This window comes from Zonotrichia albicollis, chromosome 3 (assembly GCF_047830755.1).
Source record: "Zonotrichia albicollis isolate bZonAlb1 chromosome 3, bZonAlb1.hap1, whole genome shotgun sequence".
In the NCBI taxonomy this organism is placed as follows: Eukaryota; Metazoa; Chordata; class Aves; order Passeriformes; family Passerellidae; genus Zonotrichia; species Zonotrichia albicollis.
Window position 1 is genome coordinate 7,393,915 of NC_133821.1, and position 25,566 is coordinate 7,419,480.

At 37.2% G+C, this 25,566-nt stretch overlaps 1 protein-coding gene across 5 annotated transcripts in view; it reads left to right on the forward strand.

Annotated features, from left to right (window-relative positions):
* ATG5 (autophagy related 5) overlaps nt 1-25,566 on the forward strand; it is a 120,352-nt gene that overhangs the window by 45,785 nt on the left and 49,001 nt on the right. For 4 of the 5 annotated variants that reach the window (XR_012579344.1, XM_074536547.1, XM_074536546.1 and 1 more), the window contains one exon: nt 1,347-1,464. Coding sequence is in view for 3 of the 5 variants with exons in the window: in XM_074536547.1 (XP_074392648.1) it covers nt 1,347-1,464 (118 nt within the window). In the remaining 2 variants the exon portion in view is untranslated. Of the gene's footprint in view, nt 1-1,346; nt 1,465-13,238; nt 13,392-25,566 lie in introns of all 5 variants that reach the window. The other variant, XR_012579343.1, reaches the window with a different exon arrangement.

Here is a 25,566-nt window from a genome sequence, read left to right on the forward strand (position 1 = left end):
AGCAGATTGTGCTGGAAACTGTGCTAATGCATGGGGGAATAAGGAGTTCTGCTTGATCTGCCTGGTGAAGAGAATGCTCCAAAGAGACCTCCCAGTACCTAAAGGTGCCCTCAAGAGAGCTGGGGAGGAACTTTTTACAGGGTCATGTGTTGGAGAATTTTGCTCAGAAATGGCTTATAGAGTTTTGTTCAGACATGCCATAATCATATACAGCTGATGGAAAAGTAAAAGGCAGCTGTGAGGAGCAAATTCTCAAAGCCTGTTCCTGTAAAAAACAAAATTCTCAGGCACATCTATGTAAAGAGCAGAAGCTGTCAGGTTGTTTTTTGATAACAAGTAAATATCTTGTCCTTGGATAAGTTATGGGAAAGCAAAAGTGACAAACATGGAGGCCTTGAGAACCGTTCATAACAAGATGGGAAAAAACAAGTCTTGGTCTCAATAACAAGTATACCTCAATAACAGGTATTGAAAACAAAAGGAGGAGTTGGTGTTTAATCTGTAACCAATGATGAGCTTGGGTTTTGCAACATGTATGAACTTAATTAACACTGTTATAAAATGTGCATGGTGGATGAATAAATTGGAGTTCGATGCTGATCAGAGGATGGGTCATCTCCCTTCGTTTCTGCAGTCTTGTGATGATGGGAGAAAGGGAGTGGCTTTAAACTGAAAGATACGTAGTTGAAGTAATTCTGGATTCCTTTGCATATCTGCAGCAGAAGTGGGCCATATATGTTCTTTACATATGAGTGATTCCTTAAGTGAGTAGAAGATTCTTGGTTGTCTGTCAAAGCACAACACTTTCTTTTGTAATTTGGTAGTGGTTCTTGCAGCTGAAATAGTTTGAAATTTTTGATATTAAAAAAACTGAGAAAAAAAATCACCTGTTGATCTGTAAGGGTAAAGTATTGCTTTGGCTTGGCAAAATATATAAGGATATGTTGAACTTCTAATTTTGTGCTCACTGCTTGTTTGTTTTTTTATTTTTTAATTAAGGATATATTAAAATGGTTTTTATTAAAGCAGGTTGTATTCTCATAACAGAAGATTTGGGGCTTTAAAAAAAATAATTAACACTCTTTATCCATGACACTATCTATGAATTATCTTCACGGTTTTTCTGGAGTGACAGCTTACTTGTAATTGTTAATAAACAAAAACTTCCCTGCATTTCATGATATGAATGAAATGCAAGGTGTGAGACAGGGGAAATGTGGAAATACCAGATGTTTCTTCTGGTGCAACCTGTAGTTCTGTCCTATTGTGTACCTGCCTGAAGTGCTAATACTACATATTTGCATGGTCCTTTAATTGTTTGGTTTGATTATTTTTTATTGAAACAGGCAACAACAGAGAGACCTTTTATACAGAAGCTATTTCGACCAATTGCTTCAGGAGGACAGTTGCATACTTTGGGAGACCTGCTTAAAGATGTGTGTCCTAGTGCTATCACCACTGAAGGTACTGCAAAAATAACTTTTTGTCCCATAAGATAATTCTTTTTCTGTTGATTTATTGGGTTTTATGGTAGAAGGGTGTTTTTTTTTGTTTTGTGGTTTTTTTGGGCTTTTTTTGATGTGACTATTTTGGAGGGAGGACTAAAATGTCAGTAGCAGAGTTTCAGATTTCATTCATTCCTGGCTCTTTACTGTGCCCTGCATGGTTTCAAGAAGGTAAGATTGAACCCTTAGTCACTCCTGAAAAATTAATCTCTAGAAATTTTATTCTGAAATTCCTGTACTCTTTTGCTGTTAAGGTGGTCATAGTAAAAATATTCACATATTATTTTCTGTACTTAAAAAAAAATTATGAAAGTGTCAGCAGATTTTAAGTTACCTTTAATTTTTTATTCCAAAAACTTTTTATATGTAAAATTCCAAAACTGATAGAAATTGAAGATGTTTTCAGAATGCTTTTTTTTGTTCTTGAAGTGCAACCTTTTAAAATGTACCAATAAGAGATTTTTACAAGTATATAATAGTTTATGTATGATTACAAATTAGTATTGTGTGAGCAATCAATGTAGCATATTATTTCATACAGTAGCATTTGTTGATCTGCACTTATTCAGGAAATAGGATTTTTTTGGATGTAATTTTAGTCTCAAAGCTTACAAGTATTGTAACTATGATACATGTTTCAGGAGGGATAAATGTAACAGTTATGTACTCTGCAAAATAGGATAAAAATTGTTTAATGCAAAAGGTTTTTAATTTGTTCTTGCTGTTGCCTTACCTGTAAATTAGGAACTTAAGAGAAATGTGTGATACTCTAGAGAAAATCTTGGCACAGAATTTACTGGTGTAGTATCAACATCTTTTAACAGCAAAGCACTGAATTGGAAATCAATATAAAATTCTGCAAGATTTTGTTGTACACAGAAGTTGCTTCATTCAAAATTAAACAGTTGTCACAGATTTCTCCCAGTATCAGGATCTTAGAAATTCACTGAAATATCAAAGTACATTTTTTTTTACCCTTGTTTAATACTTGTTAACACATGAGAACAATTTCCAAAAATAACAGAGGGTAAGAAAAATATGGAGCATTGCTAACCATGTGTCCATTTTTCATAAAGCTCTTTTAAATTTTGGAGCATTATTTTAAGTAATGCTTTCCACTAACTGTCCAAAAGATAAAGGGAGATACCAATAGATGCATGAATGTTAGCACCAGCAAGTTTAACCATCTTTAAGTACTTAACTGTCAGTATCATACACACCCTACTGGAAAGGTACAGAGGGAATTTTAAAAAATCATTGAGAAGGATGGATGCATTTTAACGTGAAAGGCAGTTAAGCACAAATTCAATGAAAGAAACTCATAAGCATTTATGCACAAGTTATTCCAGGATTTAAGGGATGACAATTTTTATGTAGGCTTGCCAAAGCTGCAGATGCTGAATGTGCTAGTTAACTGCCCTTATGGAAAGTGTGAATGTAATACAATTCTATCTGAATAGCAGTGATGATGCTTCCCATCAGTAGGCCTTCTTTTCAGATGTTGACAAAAGCACCAATCTTGGACAGCAGAACAGAAATATGCTGTGCTAATTGCTTGCTTCTTTTTGTTAAAAGCTAAAAAAGCTTATATTTATTCAACCTGGACAAAAAAAGGGTTGGAAAAAGAGAAATTAAAGTAGGTACTATTCTTATACATAAAAGGAGGGATGTGAATTTTGGTGCGTTTTGGAGCATTGGAATATGCTTGTCTGTTGCTGTATACATCTGCTTAAATTTGGCCCAATTTTTACTGAGCAACTTGCAAACTTCAGAGTTTAATAGATCTGGTCCCTCAGATGGGTGTGAGCTATCCAGAACTCGGCACATTTTCTCCTGTAACACAGCTTTGTGTTGCAGTGTCATTCAGTTGTTCCTCCTGTGTTGTGGGCATTCTCCCCTTCTGGTGTGCTGGAGAGCTGGGGAAGCTGTCTGAGCCAAATGCAGAAAACAGCCTGGGCTTCTGAGGAGATGTGGGGGTAGGCTGATACACGGAGCCAGTGAAGGGGGGGTAAGAGTCTGAGCAAGTAATTTAGAAGAAAATGACAGATCTGGGAATCATTAAATGTGATTGGGAGAGTGACTATAAACAGTGTGGCAGAATGAAAGAGACTGGGGCAAAAGCCAAAACCTGACAGAATAAATGTGAACACCTGGATAGAGTAAGTGGAGTAGGAGATGATAAAAGGATGAGAGAGAAAAAGAATCATGTTGCTTGTGAGGCACGCACAGAGCTTGTGCAAGGCATCTGTGAAAGAATGGTGAGTAGATATCCTGCTGGCCAGGTGATTCAGAGAAGGGATTTGGAGAAGCAAATTGAATCAGAAGTTGAAAAGAAGGGTAGGTTGTGCTGGCAGAATGACAAGCTGCAGGTGAAGAGGTGGTCAGGTGGATCTGGGGATTGTCAGATAAAGGACTGAGGAAAGCCTGTTCAGGGTTTGCTGTAATGGAGACAGGAGTACAAAGCAGAAATTTAGGCATGGCAACATGGAAAGACAAAAAGGAAGAAACAGAATTAGAACAAAACAGAGGGATGATCAAGAAAGATTCAGGCATAGAGAAAAGTGACCTGAAAAGATGGATGCCCATGACAGATGTGATTCTTACTGCTAAGGATCATGGACAGGGAAGGACAGTGCTGGTTTAGGCTTGACTGCTGAGGTCATCGTACTCTGTTCACTGATTATTCAATTTAGCCAAGATGTGAATTTGATTATTCTCTTGCTTGACTAAATCCACTCATTCATTATTCAAATGTAATATGCACTATATTAAGTGTTCATGCTCTAATACAACTTTGAGCTATTAAAAAACCAACTAACTCACCAGACTGTTCAGTGCCATTTTTGAGTTTTGCCTGTAGAAATGTTAGCAGCCATAATGAGGAAGAGCATCACCCTTTTCCACCAAGTAGAGTAAGCTCCTGAGGCTGCAGAACCACAGCCCATCTGTGCTATTGAAGTCTCCATGAAACTCATTCAGTAAAATAATTTTCTCTCTGATGCTGGATCACTGAGAATTTAACAAATTTGCTATGTCAACAGATATTCCATTAGTTCAAAATACAGAGGAGATATGGGTATAGGAGAGTTTAATTTACAAGCATGTTTTGGAAACATGGGATACCACACCTAAAGTTTTTACTTCTGAAGCAGTTGTCTCCATTTGAAGTTGAATACTTGAAGTTTAGCAGGTGTCAGAGCTGTAGGCTGGCTGTACAATCATAATTTCCTTACATACTTACCATTCAGCTTAGGATCTCTGTCATCTCTGAGACTGTTGTCTTCCTGCCCAGGCTGGGTGTGTCTTAGTGTCAGGTGTGTGTAGTGAAAAATCGCAATCCTGATTCTTGAAGGGATAAATCAAGAATGAATGTGCTTCAAGAAGTATTATAATTTAGGCAGCTGAATACTGCCTTTGGGAACAGAATTTAGTTCTTTTTTCCCTGGAGAATTCATTCATATGTAATAGCAGGCAAGCTGAGTGTTACAAATCCACACATTTTATAGAGAGAAGCATCAGAAAAATCCAGTGATCAGCATGAGTGTTCTGCTGAACAGTTTGCTTGCTTGTGCTTGAAATCAGTGAGAGCTCTGGGCCCCTGAGTGTGCAAACCCTAGACACTTTCTGATGTGAAGTTTAGGCCTCTCATAACTATTCTTTTGTGCCATCCTCCAAAAAACTTATCTTTCTGGCTATAATATCGCTTTGACTTCAATTTGTGATCTCTAAAATGATGATAACTCAGGAAACTCTTGTTAAAATGAAAAAGGAAAAGTAGATTGTAGCCAAACATTAAAAATTGTCCTCTTTGGACCTTACTTACTGTCTTCTAGTATTTTTCTTGTAAACTTGTATGTTTTGTCTTAATCTACGCTTTATTCTAGTGGAGACATTAAAATAATATTGTAACAAACCAGAATATATTATCAAAGGTTTATTTGAAAATAATTTTTAAAATTTCATGTCTGGATTTTTAAACTATTCAGTTACCAAAGTTTAGATTTACTTAATTTTTCCAAACAAAGGAAATTAATGTAGTATCTCATGAAAAGTATGCTTAAAGATATAATAGATACTGGATAAACAGGTTTCTAAAATCTTTTTAATCTTCTTTTCAAAGCCATTTAGATAATTTTCCAATTAACCTCTCTCTTTAGTGAATTGATTCTCTGCTGACATTAACTGCATCCTTTCTTCAGTGCAACACAATCAATATGAGTTCTTTCTTTCTGTTTTTCTCCATCTGTTGACTTTTTTCCCCCCCTTTTCCTCTTTGGTTTTCTCTTTTTCAATGACTTTTCATTCAACTGGAAGCTTCACGGTGATTGTGGTGGTCGCTTGTCTGTGGTGGCATCCGTAGTGAGCTTTGTGCCGTGGGAACCCAGGGAATTTATGGTTTTCAGACTCAGCATTTGTAGCTGTATATTGAGCTGTTCCTGCTGCCAGATTCTTAGGGACCACCACAAGAAGAGGGGAGGGAAGGGTTTCAAGAACCACCCACAGTGTCTATATGCCTTTGCTTTAGGAAGCATGGATATAATTAAGTCTTCCTTTTAACTCTGCTGAGAAAAATGTTTCAATGAAAAAATATATGTATATATATATATGTGGATGGAATATATGCATTGGTTACCAACTGTTGAGAACCCGGTGTAAAGAGCACTGTCAAAAGAACAGGTTGAATAATGACATTAAAAGATTGATAGTGAAAATGGTCTTTGTAAAATGCTGTGTCAATATTATTTTGGACTGTTGTAGACTGTGGGTAGCTGTTTAGAATACTGTATTTTATTTAAATTAGCTTATGAAACTATTTATTCAAGGCTTTTATTGTTCGTTGAAGTGCTGTAAAAAATCAAAACTTTGAACTGTTATTATCCCAACCCTGTGTCTCCTCAAACTGGTCCTTTATTCAATTTTATATATACACATAATCATATTTTAAAAAAAATATATATATGTGTCTGTAAATTTTTTTCTGCTTAATAAGTTCTGTACAGTGCTTACCTTTCTGCTAAATAGTTTAATCTGATTAAGCTGTTAATGAGAGAAAAACTGGTTGACCAAAGACTTTGTTATGTGTGTTGTTATACCAAAAGCAAAGAGTGGCTTTTGTTTAGAGTCCATCCTCTAACTCTTCAGATTTCAAGGAGCATTGGCTTTATCTTCCCTTGTCCTCCATCACTGCAGTGGAGTTGGAGCAGTGTGCACATTTGGGAACCCGTTTGTCAAAATATGTATCAGGCATTTCAAACATTAGTAGTAATGGTCAGAAAGTGTAAAGAAAAGCAGTGGAATTAGAACAAGCACTAAGAAGCCAGTGTAGTTCTTAAAACTATTGACAATTACATTAATTGTCTTGACTATAAAGGATACCCTGTTTTTCTAAAGCAACAATGAGAATGCCTGTCTTTGTTAGTAGCAAACATACAATGATTTGCTTTGGAAGGGATCTTAAAGGTCCTCTATTTCCATCTCCTCTGCCATGGGCAGGGGCACCTTCCACTATCCCAGGTTGCTCAAGGCCCCATCCAGCCTGGCTTGGAACACTTCAGGGATGGGGCAGCCACAGCTTCTCTGCACAACCTGTGCCAGTGTCTCACCACCTGCTAAGTAAGGAGTTAATTCCTAATATCAAATTTAAACCTGCCCTCTTTCAGTTTGAAGCCATTTCCCTTTTTTCTATCACTTTGTCTCCACCTCTCTTGTAGGCCTCCTTTAGGTAGTGGAAACATTTAAGAATTCTAAGAATAATGAAATGTTCAGAGAACCTTCGAGGAAGACACACTTATTTTCACTTTGTATTACTCCTCCTGCAGTACTGTGCAATACTTTCTTCCAGAAGGCTAGGTTAGAGCAGATATAATATAACCCTCTCTGATTTTGTGTCTGAGTAAGTATTTAGACAGCGAGTGTGTTAAATCATCTGTTTTCTCATTAGTTGAATATTTATTCTTTTTACATGGTTCCTATTTAGCTGCTTCATAGGCAGTGGTTGTGGTTATGTGGCAACAGAAACAGTAAGACCAGGTCACCACCTTCCAGTGAACATTGATGCATTTCATTTGTTTGTTTTTTTCTTTGTTCTGGTCTTTCTGTGTTGACATAAAGTTTGAGAAATAGTGAAATCCTTCTTGTCATGTTTAATAAATATTAAAATCAGTATTTTCAAACTAATCCAATAATCACTTCTTCTGTATTGTAGCCTGCTGTAGTCTTTCTTTAAGGCATGTTATATTTTTGTGTTTAGTTACTGAACTGTATTTTATCAATTACACAGCAGTTCATAAATCAAAGTCACCTCAGTCTGAAATTTTACTATGGAGAAACCTATATTATGTATTAGTATAGTTTTATTTACTGTATTTCCATAATTATTGATTAATTCAGTTCGTCTAAAGACTGCATACAATTGAAATCAAATTTGGGAGCTGTGTAGTAATATAGATATACTTAGCTTGCTATTCATGGACTACTATTCCTGACTGTCAAGAGTTTTTGGAAATCCTTCCTGGAAGATAGGCAATTTAATTTCAATTTTCAGTCTTTAAAACATAGCAAGTTCTGTTTGAATATATTAAACTATATAAATAGAAACTATTAAATATAAAATAAACTATTAAATATATATTCTGTTTGAATATAGTAAACTGTGTTTAGAGATTATCCTCTATTGGAGGAGCATGTATGTATCTGTTTTAGGTTGGCTTCTCCCTAGTTGTTCATACTCCAATCTGAGGCAAGCTGGTCAGTTGTGTTTTTGGGCAGTGTCTCGTTATATTTGATCCTGATAGCAGCATCAGGAAAGAAGGGTACTTATTTTTCAGTTCTCTTTTCAACTTGCATTGACCTCTCTCATTTTCTGTTCTGTCAATGTCTCTTCTTTTTCCTGCTCATGTTCCTTCATCATCTATTCCAGTAATAGCTCTTGCTGTCCTTTGTTACTCTTTTAGTATCTGCTTTTGGATCCTCTAAAGCTAGCTCTCTTTTGACTAAGCTCACTGTCATTCATATAACTAATTTTGCAGAGTTTCAGACCTTAGCTGATTTCCTAACAGGAATAGATCTTGTTCTCTGAGGTAGTAATTAGTCAACAGTCACTTCTGCTCTTGTTAGTTTTTTCTTTTTGCTTTCTGTCTTTTTGTCCTGTGATATTCTATTATGTAGACTTCAGTTTTCTAGTTTGCTATTTACTAGCAAATTTTTGTATCACTGGATACAGAAATCTAAAATATTTGGACACCTAAGGCCTGTGCCTCTCTATCAGCATTCTTCCATTTCCCAATTTCTCTTGCTTTTCATTTTCCCTCCAAGATGACCAATGTCCTGGTTAGTTACTCAGGAAAGTCAGAATAAAGTTGTCCAGTGTTGCCCTTCTCTTTCACTGTTTTACACTCTTGAAACTTTACATCTGTCCTTTCCAGCCAACAGTCCGAGATCCTTCAGCTTTGCTCCCATAGGCTGTGCATCATGTAGTTTTGAATCTAGGCTTATGACAGATGACTTTTTTATTTTAATATGAAATACCCATTCATGAGTGTTTAGAATTATGATTAGGATCAGGTTATTCTGATTATTCATGCTGCAGCCTATAAACTCATCGTCTGGTCTTTTTTCCTATGCTTGTGGATGCTACTTGCACAGACAAAAGTTGGTTCTTTAATTGGACAGTTCTTGTGTGGTGAAGTGCAATTGTCTGCAGTAGTTGCAGGTCCAGAAAATTAGGCAGTCATTTAAATAACTTCAGAGTTATTGCTATTTGTGGGAAGGTTTCGTGGATTATCTAGGAACAGGCTAAGATAAAGCTTGATATTGCTTGTGGTCTCTTACACTGTGTTGTTGTAGTTTCTATGCAGGTAAGGAAGAGAGCATGTTAAGATCATGTTGTTGCCTGCAACTATATCATGAGATCTCGCACCAGATCTGATAGAACATGTTACTTATGGATATTCTTTCTCAAACTGATGAATAACAAAATTATCCATCCCTGAAAGAGATAGTACCATGGCTACTCTCCCCTACTGTCTAAAATTCTCAGTTTTACTTGCATTAGTTGGATTACACCACCTGTCTTCAGCAACACTGTTGTTTATGACAGATAATTAAATTAAGTTATCTATCTGTTGCTTCAAGGAAGTCATGCTGTCTTTCCCCATGATTTCTGTATTTGGTGGTAGCATTCCTGTTGCAAATTAAAGGGTCTTTGTTTCCAGAAGTAATATAATTTCTGAATGTCAGTGTTTATCAAATTGAAAAAAAAAGTGAATAATTCACAACTATTGGAAAAAAATATTTTGGTTAGTGCACATTTATGAAGTTCCTGTAAATGAACATCCTAATACTGTAAACAGTTCATTTAGAAATAGTGACTCATCTTATTAGGAGAAAGGGAGGAACACAGTATGATCTTACATAACTACAAAGCAGCAAGAGGAAACAGTGTTGAGTTCAACAGAATGCTTTGAAGAGGCAAAGGGTTAAAATGATAGAAAACAGAGGTCTGGGGAGGGAAGGACTTTTCCTCTTCCCCACCAGAAATTTAAGACATTGGGCATAATGCAAAGATAAAAATGGTGTAATGCAAAAGAAAGCAGTTTTCTTGCACTGCTATCATGTCTAAACAATTCTGGATACAATTTTAATTTACAAGTGTTGTTGAAGTCTTCATAAAACTTGTTTTGATTTTTGTCTCATGCTTCCTTGAAGGCTCAAATGGTAAACATTTGGACATAATGACGCAAACAGTAGGCTATCAATCATTCCCAGTTTTCACAGCATTGTTGTTCATTCAGAAAAGCTGCGTGAACTGACCTCTTTCTAAAGCAGTGTCATTAGTTCTTTCAGAAATAAAACAAGGATCAAAAAGACTTTCAGGATTTTTCTCTTAAGACTTGCTGTACTGAATGATTTTGGAAAATTAGGGATCAACTGTTTTCAATTAACTCTCAGCTTTTTTTAATGTATAATGTATGAGAGACTACATATTAATTGTTTTTGTTCTCTCTCAGTTTCTTAAGCATTGACTTCCAGTAAATTAGACAGAAAATTGAATTTAGATTAGATTTGCCATGTAGACTCCTAATTTTGATACAAATGAGAAATTGTGCAACAGAAGGAGGTAAATTTATGCAGTGTGAATGTCTTTGGATAGACATGAAATATGACTGGGCTTGCTCTGCCTGAGGTCAGAATTAGCTTGACATGGGGCTTACTGTGGGAATTGGAGCAGCACAGCACTATCCCATTCCTTGCTGCTGCTGTGGTGAGCAAACTGAGGAAGTCTTTGCTCCCTATGTCTGACTAGTAAGTCTGATTGCATATGCTGTCTCAGACTGGTCTGCTTTTCAATGTTGTGGAGGTAAAGTGTTGAAATACTTTCCCAGCTCACCTAAATTTAAAAATACAACAAGCCCTGGGCAGTTCTAGACACTTTATTAGCCACACTTCCATCCCACGTGGCTATGAGAGTGTTGTGAAGGGTTAGTGGTCTTGTAGAGTGTGGGTGTACTAGCAGATGGTTAAAAGCTCACTAGTGATACGAGTTCAGGCCACTGTGTGCTCTGCTGTGGGAGTCATCCTCTGGCCACAGCTGAGCTTCAGACACTGCTTGAGCTATTCCGCCCTCCTTGTGTCCTTGTCTCAGTGGTGCTTTCCCTCTTGGAGGAGGTCATCCTGTACTTCTCCTTTCTGGTGTGACTCATTCTTTGTGCCTGTTATCTTTTCCTAACTAGGCCATCTGCTTGGATTATCCTTCTGCATCTGACTTGCATCTTACTGCCGTCTTTTTGGTTTTAGGGTTTTTTTAAAGCCCACAAACACCTACCTGCCCCAGTTGCCTTTTTTTAAGTTGAAGTGGAAACTTTTTGTTCTGTGTTCAAGTTGCATACCTTTTGATTTAGTAGTCTTTTTTAATCAACTGGGGTGGAAGTCCAGAGTTTGGCTTGAGATTATAGAATTAATAGTCATGACTACACAATTCATTAATATAGATTTAATTTGTCATGACCACATGAAAAGGTGCAGATAATCTGAGAATATCATGGCAGTTGTGCTTCTTGTTAGCCATCTTCATTTCTAAACAAACTCCTTACATAATCAAAGAGGGCTTCTGTTGTGTGCAGAATGTCTGGCTCACTTGCTCCTAAAAGGAAGCATAGTGGGTATGTGGGGCTACTTGTGATCTTTCTGCATACAATTTCCTGGGAAACACTGAACATGGCTTGGTTTTCAGGGTTCCTCTCACTTCACCTCAATCGACTCTACAAGGATTATCCATCTGGTAGCTTGTGAGTCTTTCCTCCTTTCCTGTTGGCAAATGGGATGAAATTCAGTAAGTCCAAATGCCAAGATTCTGCACCTAGGACAGAGTAGCGTGGAGCACTGATATTACCTGGGAGAGGAGTGGCTGGACAGCAGGCCTGCAGAAAAGGGTCTGGGGGTGCTGGCCAGTGGCAGTCTCAGTGTGAGGCAGCTGTGTGTCCTGGCAGCCAGGAGAGCAAACCCCATCCTGGGGTGCATCAGCAAAGCACAATCAGGAGGAAGAGGGGATTATCCCACTGTATTCAGCATCCGTGCAGCCTCACCTGAGTGTTGTGTGCACCTCTGGGTCCCACAATGGTTGTTAAGGCACTCAAGTGCCTCCAGAGGGGAGCAACAAAGCTGGTGATGGGGCTGGAAGCATGTCCTGGGAGGAGGAGCAGCTTCCCGAGGAAGGGAAGTGGAGAGGGAAGCACTAATTCTTCCCTGAGTATCGGGTGATAGGACATGTGGGAGTAGCTCAAAGCTGCACTGGGGAGGCTTGGACTGGACGTTGTGAAGCATTTCTTTACCATGAGTGTGGTCAAACACAAGAACAGTTTTCTAGAGAGGCTGGGAGATGCTCCAAGCCTGTCAGTGTTTAAGAGGCATTTGCACAATGCCCTTAATAATGTGCTCCAACTTTTGGCCAGCCCCAGATGTCTCAGGCAGTGGATGAGATGATCATTGTAGGTCCCTTCCAGCTGCCATAGTCTGTGCTAGTCTGCTCTTTGCTCCTGTGTCCAGCAGCTTTGCTAACATCACAAGAGTAATGTGCTGTTTCTTTGTGACTTAGAAGTGGTTTCTGGGCATGCACAGGCACGCACATTCAGAATGGTAGACTGTAGGAAGAGGTACAGCAAATAGGGGAATAATCCTGTTTCTCGGACAAGCCTTTGGAAATTTGTTCAGCTTCAGCTAAATTTGTTCTGCCGGCCACCCAATAAGTTTTATTAGTATCAGACTCCAGACTATTCTCTTTAAATTAGTCAAAAGGCCAATGACTTTATTCAGACACAACAAGAAGTTTTTTAAGTCTATCATTAACAGTAGTAGTATGAAATGGAGAAAGTAAAATCCTCGACAGAGCAAAAGAACTCCTTCAAAATTTAGCTTATTTGGTTTGAAAATCACAAGCCAGCATTTCTAAAATGCTCCTCAGGAGAGAGGTGAGGTTTTTCATCCTAGAATAATAGTCTGCTCTTCCCAGGAACATCAGTGTCCTACCACCAATTTCCTGACTGAGTGCTATATAGATTTGGAAATCTAAACAGTTAAGAAAAGATTGTGGAAAATTACTGACAGAAAACCTGTCTGATTTCTAATCACCTGCTATGTATGTGAGTTTTAGGAGAACTCTTGGGATCAAAGCGTTTGACAGTGTGTTTTGGTTATGTTGAATTTTCAGTTTTAAAATGAGTATTTTTTGTGTTTTAGGAGGAGACCGCAGGTTCCTTACGCACTGTACACGTTGCAGTGTGTTCCCACAGAATTTATCACTTAGATAAAAGATGAGTGAAGAGAGACAAAAAAGAAGGAGAAATTAAGAGGCACAGAGGGGTGATGTGGCTTGTACCTGGTCACACTGAGGTCAGTAGCAGAGTTAAGAATTGGATTTTTTTGAGTCATGATCTAAATGAGTCTGTCATACTCCAGAGGCCACAGAGGTCACTCAGTATGAGTGAGCCATCAAAAACTTCACAGAAAGAAACCCAAACCAAACTTTTGGTTTTTCATATATCCTTGCTCGCAGAAATAAGCGTGTCAGCAACAGCTGAATTACACAAAGGTCATAGATTTACAGGCTGTTTCTTATGGTTAGTTCCACAGAAAATGTGACAATGCCTTTAGTGCTATAATTAGTTCAAGAGTAACTGGAGATTTGGGTCTACCAGAACTTTCAGGAGACAGTTATAACCCTCTGTGAAGATCCACAATGTGAAGTTCTCAACCAGGACACTGCAGCCCACAAACAGATTTAAATTATTTGCTCTCAGTGTTTTTATTTTTACTAGTTAACAGAAGTGGGCTAGAACATGTGTTGTTTGTGCTGTATGAGTATTAGCAGTTCTCGGGCATAATTTTGGTCAAGGCATATTAATATTATCCCAGAAAATTTGAGCAGGGCTCATGGATTAACAGTTTGGGGTCTGTTCTCAATAGGCAGTAGAAAGGGGCAGATAATTTATCTGAATAGGCATGAGCTGTTCTCTGGCATTTGCCCTGAAATTCAAATAGTGGGTTCTGGCCCATTTTTAAAATTATATATATAATCTATATATATCTTAATATATTTTATATTCTTTTTTTTATATATACCTATATATTTTTTTATATATACACCTTTAAATTAGGTGTATGTACTGTGTCTTTGGGGGTTGGCTGAGTGAAATCATTCCTATCTTCCTTGCATCTCTCTTGTAGTCTGGTTCTGCTTTGTCTTGATGCATCTAGGTTGCATCAAGATGCAACCTAGGATGCACCTGATTTTTCCAGGAGATAAACTTACAGGGCTGGAAAAAAATAGAACTGCAAAACTAAAGGACCTACAAATAATAATTAGGAGGAAAATAGCAGTTTTACCAGTACTGTAAAGGAGAATAATCCACTGTGTCCTACTCTCTTCTTTAAGGATTCAGCAGCACTTGCTAACAGTAGTTGTCCCTTGCTTCAATACCCCATTTTATTCAGAGATTTTCGTAACTTCACAATCAGTGGATAATTTTATTTTTTGCTTTGCACCTGTAGCCATTTGGAGAATATCTGTTGAAAAATAGAGGTAAAACCTTTCCTTATGTTGAAGCCAAAGTCTTAGGCAGTGGTTTGGCTTGTGCACAGGAAGTGCCACAGTCAGTGCAGATTTGAATGCACTTGTGCTCCTTATCCTTTTTCCAGATGGCATCATCACCACATTTACAATGGCAAAATGCAGCAGGTCTCTACACTTTGGCAAACTTCACAAGGTCCAGTATCTTTGTGCAAGCTGTCAACAGGCATTTAAACCAAGAAGCCACGTTTATGGACCAGACAGACAAACAGATGTCCTTCTGACACTTGTGATGTTGGGCATCAATATCCTCAGATGGAGAGATGGCTGCAAAGCCAGTTCCCTTTAGTTCTGTGAGCCAATGCACCCAGATTTGTGGTAATTAATTTCAGACCTGTGTTTGTCCACACAGCTAATGATTCCTAGTAATCTTGCTAACTAATTAGTGATACTAATGTAACAAATTTTGTTTGCAAATGCTGTATGTTTGTGTTGTAAGCTTTATGGATCTATTTTTCTACTATAAAGCAGAAAAATACTTTCTGAACTCTAAAAATTTTAAATTATGAGTCAAACTCTCATTAAAAACAGAGATTATATTATAATCTAACAGCTTTGCAGCTAACTGTCTTAATATTTTGGAATAGAAAAGCTAAAAAGAACTTTTGATGAAAGCCTTCTTCCAATTTTAACTCTGACCAGGTAGCTTTTTTTGAGAAGGGGTTGTTATTTTTTTTAGTGTTCAGTGTAAAGAGTCCTGCAGCTATTCCATTCCTCCTTTCACCACTCTTCCCTGAATTTTTCAATGCTAGACTCTTTAATTTTACTATGGTACAGATCTCCAAATACTTTAGTCTACTAGCTGTTCAAAAGAACCTACAGTACATGTATTAAAAAGTATTTCATGTGTGCAGACTCTACAGCCTGCTCATTACAGAATTTATTTTTCGATGAGTAAGGGCCCGGAAGACGCTAATGTAAGTATTTTAGCCAGGGTTTGTATTTCTCTGATAAACAGCACTCCCCTTCTGTTTGTGATCACAGGATGAAAGCTCTCTAAGCTTGTATATGTACATTTTTACTGCTACATCATGTAGTGTGCTCTTAAGATTGAGATCTCATTCCCCAGGAAGCATTTCTGTCTAAGATTAATTGCCCTTTTAAAATCAGTGTTTGATGTATTCCTTTGGCTATATCCTGACTCACTTTAACCCTCTTTGACCTGACCCCACTGACTATTACTGCCATGGCTGGAGCAGAAATCCCTCAGCCTGATGTATGCAGTACAGACTTGAGCCTGTGGTTTTTCACATCAATGGATTCAATTAGCTGAGTTTTTACTGATCAGTTTAGCAGAGGTTGAAGGATTTGTCAGACATGGAACAAAACTGTCCGTACTTTGAATATAATTAAATAGCTCATCTCAATTTTCACATGTAGTTTGCTTGTGAGGTTGTTTACTTTGTTAAATAACGTAATAATAGTCTTGGGATGTAGCATTTTTAAAAAGGAAAAACCAGTTTATTTTTCTCTAGTTAAGTAGGGGGAGGCACAAAACATTAAATAACAGCCATGAAGCCTTGAATCTGTACGTGTCACTTATCACTCTTCAGCCAAATGGTTTTAACCAGTGATTATGTCCCAATGTCCACTTTTCAATTTGATGTATTAAACTGGGCAGATAAACTAGCAATTAGCATTATGGCTTGAAAACAAGTGAACGTGCTGGTCTCTTCTGTATTGAGAGTGATTTTTCAGAAACAGTAATCCTGCTGTGCTTTGTCGGAATAGGTCATCATTAGCTGAAAAGTTCTTTATATAAAGATGGACGGCCATTAGGATCACAGAATATTTGCAGGCATGATGTGAATTAGAGTAACTTGAAAATGAAGTAAACTTGAGGTTGAAAGTTCAAGAATGCCATTAAAAACCTTTAAAAGTGTATGAATGTGCATATGCTTAGAGGGTATATAGTATGATTGCACAGAGAATTTGTTATTTAATTGTTTGGCATAATAGCATTTTGAAAACAATGACATTATAAAAATTCTCACAAACTACTAGTAACAAGGTCTTTTACAGCAAATTGATTTGCTCTAGACCAAACTTCGTAGAGATAAATCTTTATCAAATGTGATTTTTTTGTTTTTTGTTTTTTTTTTTCCTATGACCATATTGATCATGTTTAGCTCCCTAGCTGCATAGAGAGTGAGCCCTAATTTCTGAAGGTCAGTTTTGCACTGTTTGGAAGGAAGGACAACCCTCAAATCTAATTAGGGGCATAGTGCATAAAGGGGTTAACTTCTGGTAAGTCAAGATGACTGCTGTTCAAAAAAGCTACACAACTCTTAAAAGTGATTTAGCTCTCCTTCAACAATGGAAAATATATCATGGACAAGTTGGCCTCAATTTGTCACACATTCAAGTGTTTATCTTTTAATGCACACCCTGCCTGTTCCTCATGTATCTAAATGTGTTGTGTGCTTGCTTGTTACATGGAACAGCAGCACGATTTACACTGAACTTTCTCACTATGTGAATGGCCAAACTTAAAGCATTGTAGAAAATTGTTTTATAAGCCTCAGCTGCTAACCCCAGGCTTTTATAAACTATCACAGGTTTATTGCTAGTTCAAAAGATGAAGCTAAGACGCTGATGCTAAGGAAGAAGGATTATAAGAATATTCCCTGGGAGTTCAGTCTTAACTTTTTTTTATTCTGCCTGAAGCTAGATGCTTGATGGGATGCATCTTTGGCCTTGTAAGGTCTTCCATAAGACGTCAGATTTTGAAGAGAAGTATTTTGGAATTCTGTCATAAACTAGTTTGCGACTTATTCCAAGAATCCCATTTTAAAAACTTCTATGAAGTATACAAGAATAAAATAATTTAAAAGCAACAATAACAAAGTTCATTTAAGTAAAGCTTAACCCATTTCCACCTTCTATCTGCTTTTCCATTGAGTTGCATGAGCTGTTTTACAAAAGGAAAAGTTTCCTTGTCTTGCATGGCGTTACTGTCAGTGTTAACTGTTTTGGGAAATTGTTAAAAATAGCCTGCTCATGCTTAGTCTGTTTAATGGTGTTTCAGGCCAAATTCACTTTCTCTAAAAACTTTTTGAGTGCACTGGAAAAAAGGTTTTTTGGTTCATTTACATGCTTCCTGGCTCCTATGAGATTAGAAGTGTAAGCCAAGTTCTCATCTGCTGCTTCAAAGCATCATAAACTTTTACTTGTGGTGATTACTTTAATCTGTTTTTTTACTATGTTTCAGAAGTGTGACTGTCTAAGATGAGGATAGATTTGAGGTAAAAAAATGATAGGAAATAACAAGAGAGGAGAATTGCGTAGAAAAGAAAATTATGAATTGAATGATGCCAAATATTTGATTTCATCTCACTATTTAGTGATATTTAATGTAGATGATGGTAATATTGCATATGATAATATTGCACTTCTGTTTGGGGGATAGAGAAGGCAGGATGGTGCCTGGGATAATCCAAGGAAGGTAATCATATAAGAACTGTGACAAAGAAAGTTTTTTCCTCTCCATTAAGTCACAGATGTGTAAATTCAAGTTAAGATGTTTACATCACAAGAAGATCACAAAGATACCAGCCAACTGGCCTGTGTCAAAACCATGTAAAGAAGTAGAGCAATAATTAAAGCTAAATTAGTGGATATGGATTTAATATCAGTCCATATTTGTATCTTGCCTGGAGGTGGGCTTTTGCAGTCAGGTACTCTGCAAGAATAGAGTTCACTGAAGTTGATACAGGTCTGGTTCTATCATGGCATTTTGGACAACTACTTCCTGTGAGGGGCTCTGGTACGATGACATGAAGGCACTCCAAGGGTTAAATTGAGACAATATGAGTGATAAAACACTTCAGGATTGAGAGACTGATGTTTCTAACTTTTTATTTTGGAGAAGAATTTTAAAAAATCAACTTAATTAATTAGAAAAGATAGGTTGAACACTCTTGTTCTGTTATCTGTAGGTTGTACAGTAAAGTATTAAAAATTAATATTAATTTTTAAACAAAATACAAAGTTGTAGCTTTTATTTACCATACCCAAAACTGGAAACAGACATTTAGGAAAACAATGACCTTCAGTTTGAGCAACTGAATTCATGTTACTACTAAATGGTTAAAATGAGTGATATTGTCTTGTTGCTGACAGTTAACTAAATCTATGTCATGGTTTATTTATATTCATGTCAGGCAGTTGAGTCTATCCAGGAACTGTCATTCTTATTCTCCAAACCACATCTTGTGTTTGGAACAATTCTTATTTCAGACACAGAATCATTTTGAGAACGAAATTTGTACTGAATAATGCACTGACCTTGTATTTCTGTGGGTGAGTTCTTCACCTGAAATCAGCTTCAGTGGCTTTCCCCAGTGCTGGTGAGATATGTAGGCAGGAAGGAAAAGTCAGTCCTGTGCTTTCATGTCACATATCAGCATCTAAAATTTTTGAGGTCAGAGGAACCTTTTGTTGTGGCTAGGCTATTGTAGAGTTGGCTTTGCAGAACTCTTTGTGTGTTCTTGCTCTTGGTCAGAGGATACTGAACAGCAAATCTGCTGACATGATCCATCTGTGTGTCTCCTGAAGCTGATCATCATTCCAGCTCTGGGGAGAGGAAGAGAATAAGAATTTTGGTACTTTGTGTGGTTGAAGTGAGGTTTAAAGCATGTTAAGATTGCTATGGAAGATGAGTCACTTCTAGCAATAGAGCCTGCTGCTGTGACAAGCAGGGTTGTGTTGCACAAGATGGAATTCACAGAAAAGTAAGGATATCCTGGGATGTGCTGGCTAAAATAGGTTAGTGTGAAGCTTCTGAAAGCTCGTAAGATTTTATTCCTAGTTAAAAAATTCTAAATTCTAACTAAAAATACCCTGCTCAATTGAACATGTAGTAAACTTAGACCTTGAAGTTATAGTTCCTTAAGTGTGAAATACTTGGTTTTAGTAAAGAACATGTTTGCTGTCTGAAGTACTTGTGCTGGGTTCATTCCAAGAGCAGAATATCATTTGGCCATGAGATTTCACCAAAATCAACTTTTTATGCACTTCCCATGAAATTACATTGAGCTCTTGTTAGTACTCAGCTGATTATGTACTATATTTTCAGTATACAAATTTATTTTTCTGTTTGATCACTGTATGTTGAGGTTGTCATCAGTGTGGAATCAGAACACCTCTCTGTATTTCTGTACCTTGCTCACTGTTACACATACACATGCCAGAAACTGATTGCAGATGTTCCAGTTAGATTGGAGTTTATGAATGGAAAAGCCTGTAATAATATATGTTAGTTTCTAATATGTTTTTTAAAGGTACTGGAGAAAAGTAAAGCATCAATATTTAATTTATACATGGATTTAATTCTGTAGCTATGGTTGCTCACTGAGCAAAGAAATATTTTGCCATGAATTAAAAAATATAAGGTACCTGCCTATAGTAAATACTACAGAAGTGATGTGAAAAGGTTCATAAATGCACCTTAGCCTAATTTTTTTTGCATTTTATGAACACGTAGATATTTTTGTAGCACACACAATGAAAATAATTGTGAAGCTTGTTTTGTTGTAAATGGTGTCCTGTCTTTGTCAATTTTAATATTGGACATTGGAACTGTTTGGACAGGTTACTATTAAATTAGGTAGGTGGCTCTTTGTCAAGTTTCAGGGTTAACAAATTAAACCATTGCTGACTTTATTAAGGTTTGAGGTTTTTAGAGATGGTACCTATTTGAAAGTGCAAAAGAGAAGTATGTTCAAATATTTGTGTTTCTTTTCTGCTACCAGTGCTGAAGTCACTGGTGGAGAATTTCCTTAGACTCTGAGGCTTGTCAGGGCTTGTCTTGTCTCTGTAGGTCCTAGAATTTCCAACCTGAGGTGCCCAGAGAGGGAAAGAATAACTTCAGTCCAGTGCTTTCCTACCACGTGGTTACAAATTAGAACAGTCTTTGAATTTGCTTACTAATACAGAATAATCTTTTGTAAATAAGTGCACAGTTGCCTGTGTGATCCTTGGTGCTGAACCAGAGACCTACGTTCCAAGAAGGAAATTTTCACTTTTGCATACCAGAGATTTGGCCTTGCCCAGCTTTGGCTTCAGGCTTTCAAAACTGGGTCAGCAAAATCATTCAGTAGCAAACTTAGTGGTTGCACACTGCATTACTTACACCAGGCACATTACTGAAAGCTATGTTTTTCGAAGTAATTTCCTATGACATCCTTCAGAGGTAGATAAAATCTTTCCAGTGAAGTTGTTGGTGTGTCTCTTCAGATTCAGAGATGTCTGAGGCACCAGGTGCTGAGCACACACTGTTCTCCTGCCAGATAATCTGGGGAGCAGAAAAAATGGGGAGGAAAGCAGCCACATCACAGTCACAAAAAGAAAATTCTGCTCCTTATAATACTGTCCCAAGATCAGTTTTCCTACAATATGGCATAGCCTATTGTCAGGAATACCTTTGGTATCATTGTCTTCCGAGCATATGATATATTCTGAAGATAAGCCAAATGTCTATGGCCCACTTCACAGTGGAAAAGCTGGCATCCAGTTATGTTACACTATTAAAATGCTGCTACTGCATGAAAGTTGGTTGTGTTCACTCATACATTTTAGTGTCCTTGTCTGTAGTCCTGTGGCCTTGTACCATATAAGAAACGCATTGTTTGCCCCTAATTTGAAGTACCAGGTTCTATTTGCCTTTTTAGGGTTGTAAAGCCAATTTTATAAGTGGTGCTGCCCCTCACTACAGGCAGAGAACTTGCATACTGAGGATTCTAATTGAGTACTCCAGGGGCACTTTTGCTAAAGCCTGAATATCTTGTATTGTCTATCTGTTAAGGGATTTAAGCCTACTAAATTGCCCTGACAGGTGATTGCTTGAGGCCACAAATCAGAAGGGAGGTATTTCATCCCACTAAAGAATTTTAAGTGATACATCACAGATGTAGTCTGGCTAGAGGAGCTGTCTTGTGTAGGTGAAAGGGAGTATGGCATTGCAGCACTGGTGAGCATTGAGGTGCTAATCTGGATAAAAACTGGCTGAAGTAAGTACCTGTGACAGAGGCAGTGCCTTCTCACTATTCTGCTCTCAGGCACTTGAATCTGTCTCAAAACCAAACCAATCTTTTATGTCCATCATTAGTTCTTTCTTTCAAATAATAACGTAACTCAGTAGAAAGATTTATTGAGACGCATCAGTGCTCATGTGCAGCCATCTGAACTGATGCTGAATGAGCTAATTTTCCTGTTACTGAGTAGATTAGTTTGCAAGCAACAACTTATTTAGCTGAAGGAAAGAGAAAAACTTACTGTGTGATAACATGACATGGCACATCTTCCCACCTTCTCTGAAGGCTACAGATTTTCTTGTTTGTTCTTCAGCTGTGTCTCGCTGATTCCTGGATATTGAGGGGTTTTAGAGGAAGCTGAGATTAGCAACAGTGAATATTGTAGTTAGGGCATTCCATTAAAGAAGAGAGAGTGGGCTCAAGCTGCCTCAGGTTGGGGAGGGCTTTGAGCCACTCTCTCAAGGACTCACTTGAGTTGCAACAGCCACTCTCTCTTGCTTCTTCCCAGAAGATGCCTATCTGCAAAAGAGAGTCCTTTGCAATATTTTCTTGTAGTGGTTTCCTCATCAGGAGCATGGAGCCACCTTGTTGGTGAGAGAGGAGCAGATCTCTTCTTAAAGCTCTTCACTTCAGAGGTCCTTGTTTTTCTCTGTTTTGTGTACAGAGCTGGAAAACCCTTCTGACTTTACATGATATGATTAATTATCCCGAGTCTGGTCAACACTTTAGGTGTTGCAGCCTTGAATTAGGGTCTAATTTAAGTCAGGTGAATGTTTCAAAAATGTCTTGGTACATAACATATAAGCATTGTTATCTACCTTCTGGAGATGGAATATTGTTCAGTTTTACCAAAAAGCATTACCATCTCTGCTTAGAGCTTGCCTCTGGTAACTTGAGGGGGCTGCAGTACCTTCTCCGTTGATACAGCTCTACAATGAAAGTGGTAAAAAAATAAATTAATCTTGGGACAGCCACTCTGATAGATGACTTAATTAGTTTTCAGGGTTTTTTGGTTGGTTTTTTTTGCAAATGCCAAAACAGTGTTTGTTACTTGAGCATTACTTCAGTAAAATAGAAGCGCTCTGATTTTAAGTAGCGCTGTGAAAATTTATAAAACATAGATTGCTATGCTTTTATTTTTCTTGTATTCCTGCTTCATCTCATTCCCAAAAGTAATTTGCAGCAAAGCAAAAAAAAAAAAATCTTAGGTTATGTGATAAGTAACATGTAACTCAGTTCTGACAGGATTTTAAGAGGACAAAAAAAGTTGGGGAGGTTACAGGAAAATTTGAATTAGTGGTTTTGAGGAAATCCTGTTTATTTTTTCACTACATTACTGAACATTGTAGAATGGGTATTGACAGTAATAATATCATCAGGTCTGGACCCTGTGCGCTGCAGATGAACAGTGTTATTTAGCCTAATTTTCACAGACATTATCCAATGATATAGAGGGGCATTACTTTGTAATTAGGTCATTTACATTTTATACCACTAATTTAAATACATTATATGTAGCAACTTGTACACTTTATAGCAGCATTTCATCACTTTAGAAAGGCTTTTTGTGATCATAGAATGTGGGTTGGGGAAGAGGAGGACAGCAGGTTTGTGTGTCAAGCTGCATCTAAAATAATGGAAAAAATATTTCGTAAATCTCCTAATCTATTGTATCTCTAAAACAGGTGGATGAAGTTTTCATGATAGCTAGCAAATCATTCAGGACTCAGATCACAGTGGAAATGGATAATAACTAGACAGCTGTCGACAAGATAAGAATATTTTTCAGTAATTGTTTTAGTGTATTTGCTGTTTACAACTTTTTGCTGCAAAAAGTAGAGAAGAGTCTATATGAGAGACACTCTGACTTATAATCGGACGTGTGATGGAAAACATGAAAGTTGAGGAAAGTTTGGGTAAATGTGCCTGAAGTGAGAGTTTGTGGTTCCTAGTAACAAAAGGAGAGAAGAATGTTGAAGTAAAAACAATGGATTTTGTGAAAGAAGGCTGCAGTAAATACAGAATTGGGAGATAAGATCTCTTCAGTCAAGCCTCAAGGGGAAAAGGAATTAAGGAGAAGTGATGCTTTGTCAGAGATAATACTAAAGCACAAACAATGCTAATGCAGAGATTTAGATTTTAATTAAACTGGTAAATTCTTCATTGACCTCTGAGGCTTTCTCAGTTTGCCAAGGAACAGAATAAAAGATTAGTGTGAGAAAGGGACAAAGCTGGGTAAGGAGCAAGCAGCAGAGACATCAAGATTACCTGCACTTCATTTTCAAGCAAGAGTAGGCACATGCACACACATACATATGTTGCACAGTAATGGAAGAGCCAAAGAAAATGTTTATAATTTATAAGCCTTTCCTTCAATGGCAAGAAAATTATACTGGGGTTCTAAAGCTTTTAATTCTTATTTTTTGCAAGTTTGGGCTAAAAAGAGTCAGGTGCATTCTGTCATCTGGTTTTATGTAAATTAGTTGTTTCTGGAAATAAAATAATACTATGAAACATTAAAAGAAGTCGTCAGCCCACACCAACTTAAGGAACACCATAGGTAGGTTTTAATTTAAAGTGTTAAATACATATATTTGGAGGTTACTTAAATATATTTAGATGCTCCCTAACTTTCAAGAAGAAAGAAAACTGGTGTTGTAAACGAATGAATGCACCACCACAACTGGATTTCTGAGATGTTTTCTTTGGGAGTTAATTCTTTTGACAATCTGACTTAGAGTGTTTCAGCCCAATAAATACCTGTTTTGGCTAGAAATACCAGAAGTTGGTTTTTAAATGATGTGTGTTGTTCTTCAGACTTGTCTGCAATAAAACCAGAAACCAGCAAGTGTTTATGCTTAATTTAGTGTGATAATGTGTGTATTATGCTGTTTAGAGAAGCAAGACTTTGTACAAAATATACCATACGTAGGTAACAAGTAACAAAAGTATAATGCTTTATTTTAAGCAAACATAACTGTCTGCTCTTGCAGGAAGAATTATTACTAGCATAAAGTCAACTACATGTTTAGGATTATTTTTTTTACCAGCTGTGTGGACATAGATAGCTGGTTATACTAGAAACTTCTTCAGGCAGCTGTCAAATCATTTTGGCTACCAAACAAATGTGATTTCACCTGTGTTATAAAATAGAAATTATCCTCCAATTGGGGCCACTGAATGCAAGAACCAGTAATGATGCCTACACTTCTAGATTCTGTTCTCTTCCATGCAGCTCTTGGTCAGGATGGTGGTTTGTTCTGTTATAGACACTGGTGTGGGACATAAAATGCCAATTAGTGAATGCAGTAGTACTTTTGAGTACTGAATGGGGAGTTCACTGTGGTAGGTCCATGTGAGAATGCCATAGTATAGAATAAAATGAGTGAAAGGTCACTGCCTACTTTTCCCCCTGCTAACCATTATTTGAAGCATATTTCATATGCTCTTCTCATCCCTTGTCTCTGAAACAAATTTTCATTTTTTGTTGTTTTAGTTCATGTCATGACTGTTATGTCAGTTGCTTTAGCTGGTTCCCATCATTTGAATCAAAGGATCAAAGTACTTGCATCCTCCGGGACAAGTATAAATAAAAAGAATTGAAATATTCTTAGAAAATACTCGTTATACTGGGAATAATTTGCTAACTTTGCTTTTCCAAGAGATGAAACTAAGTGAGAAAAAGCCGGTGCCAACTCTGCCTTCGGAGTAACTCTGAAATATTGCTAGTGATTTATGTAAATTATTCTTAGCAATACAAGATTACTTCAGGAATAATGCATGTATTATATTACACACAGTCCTGCTCTTTCAGGAGATCACAGTATTAAGAATACAACTTACCAGTATGGTTTAGGAAGCTCAACATTTTGAGCATGATCTGTGTAAAATTCACATGCCTTAC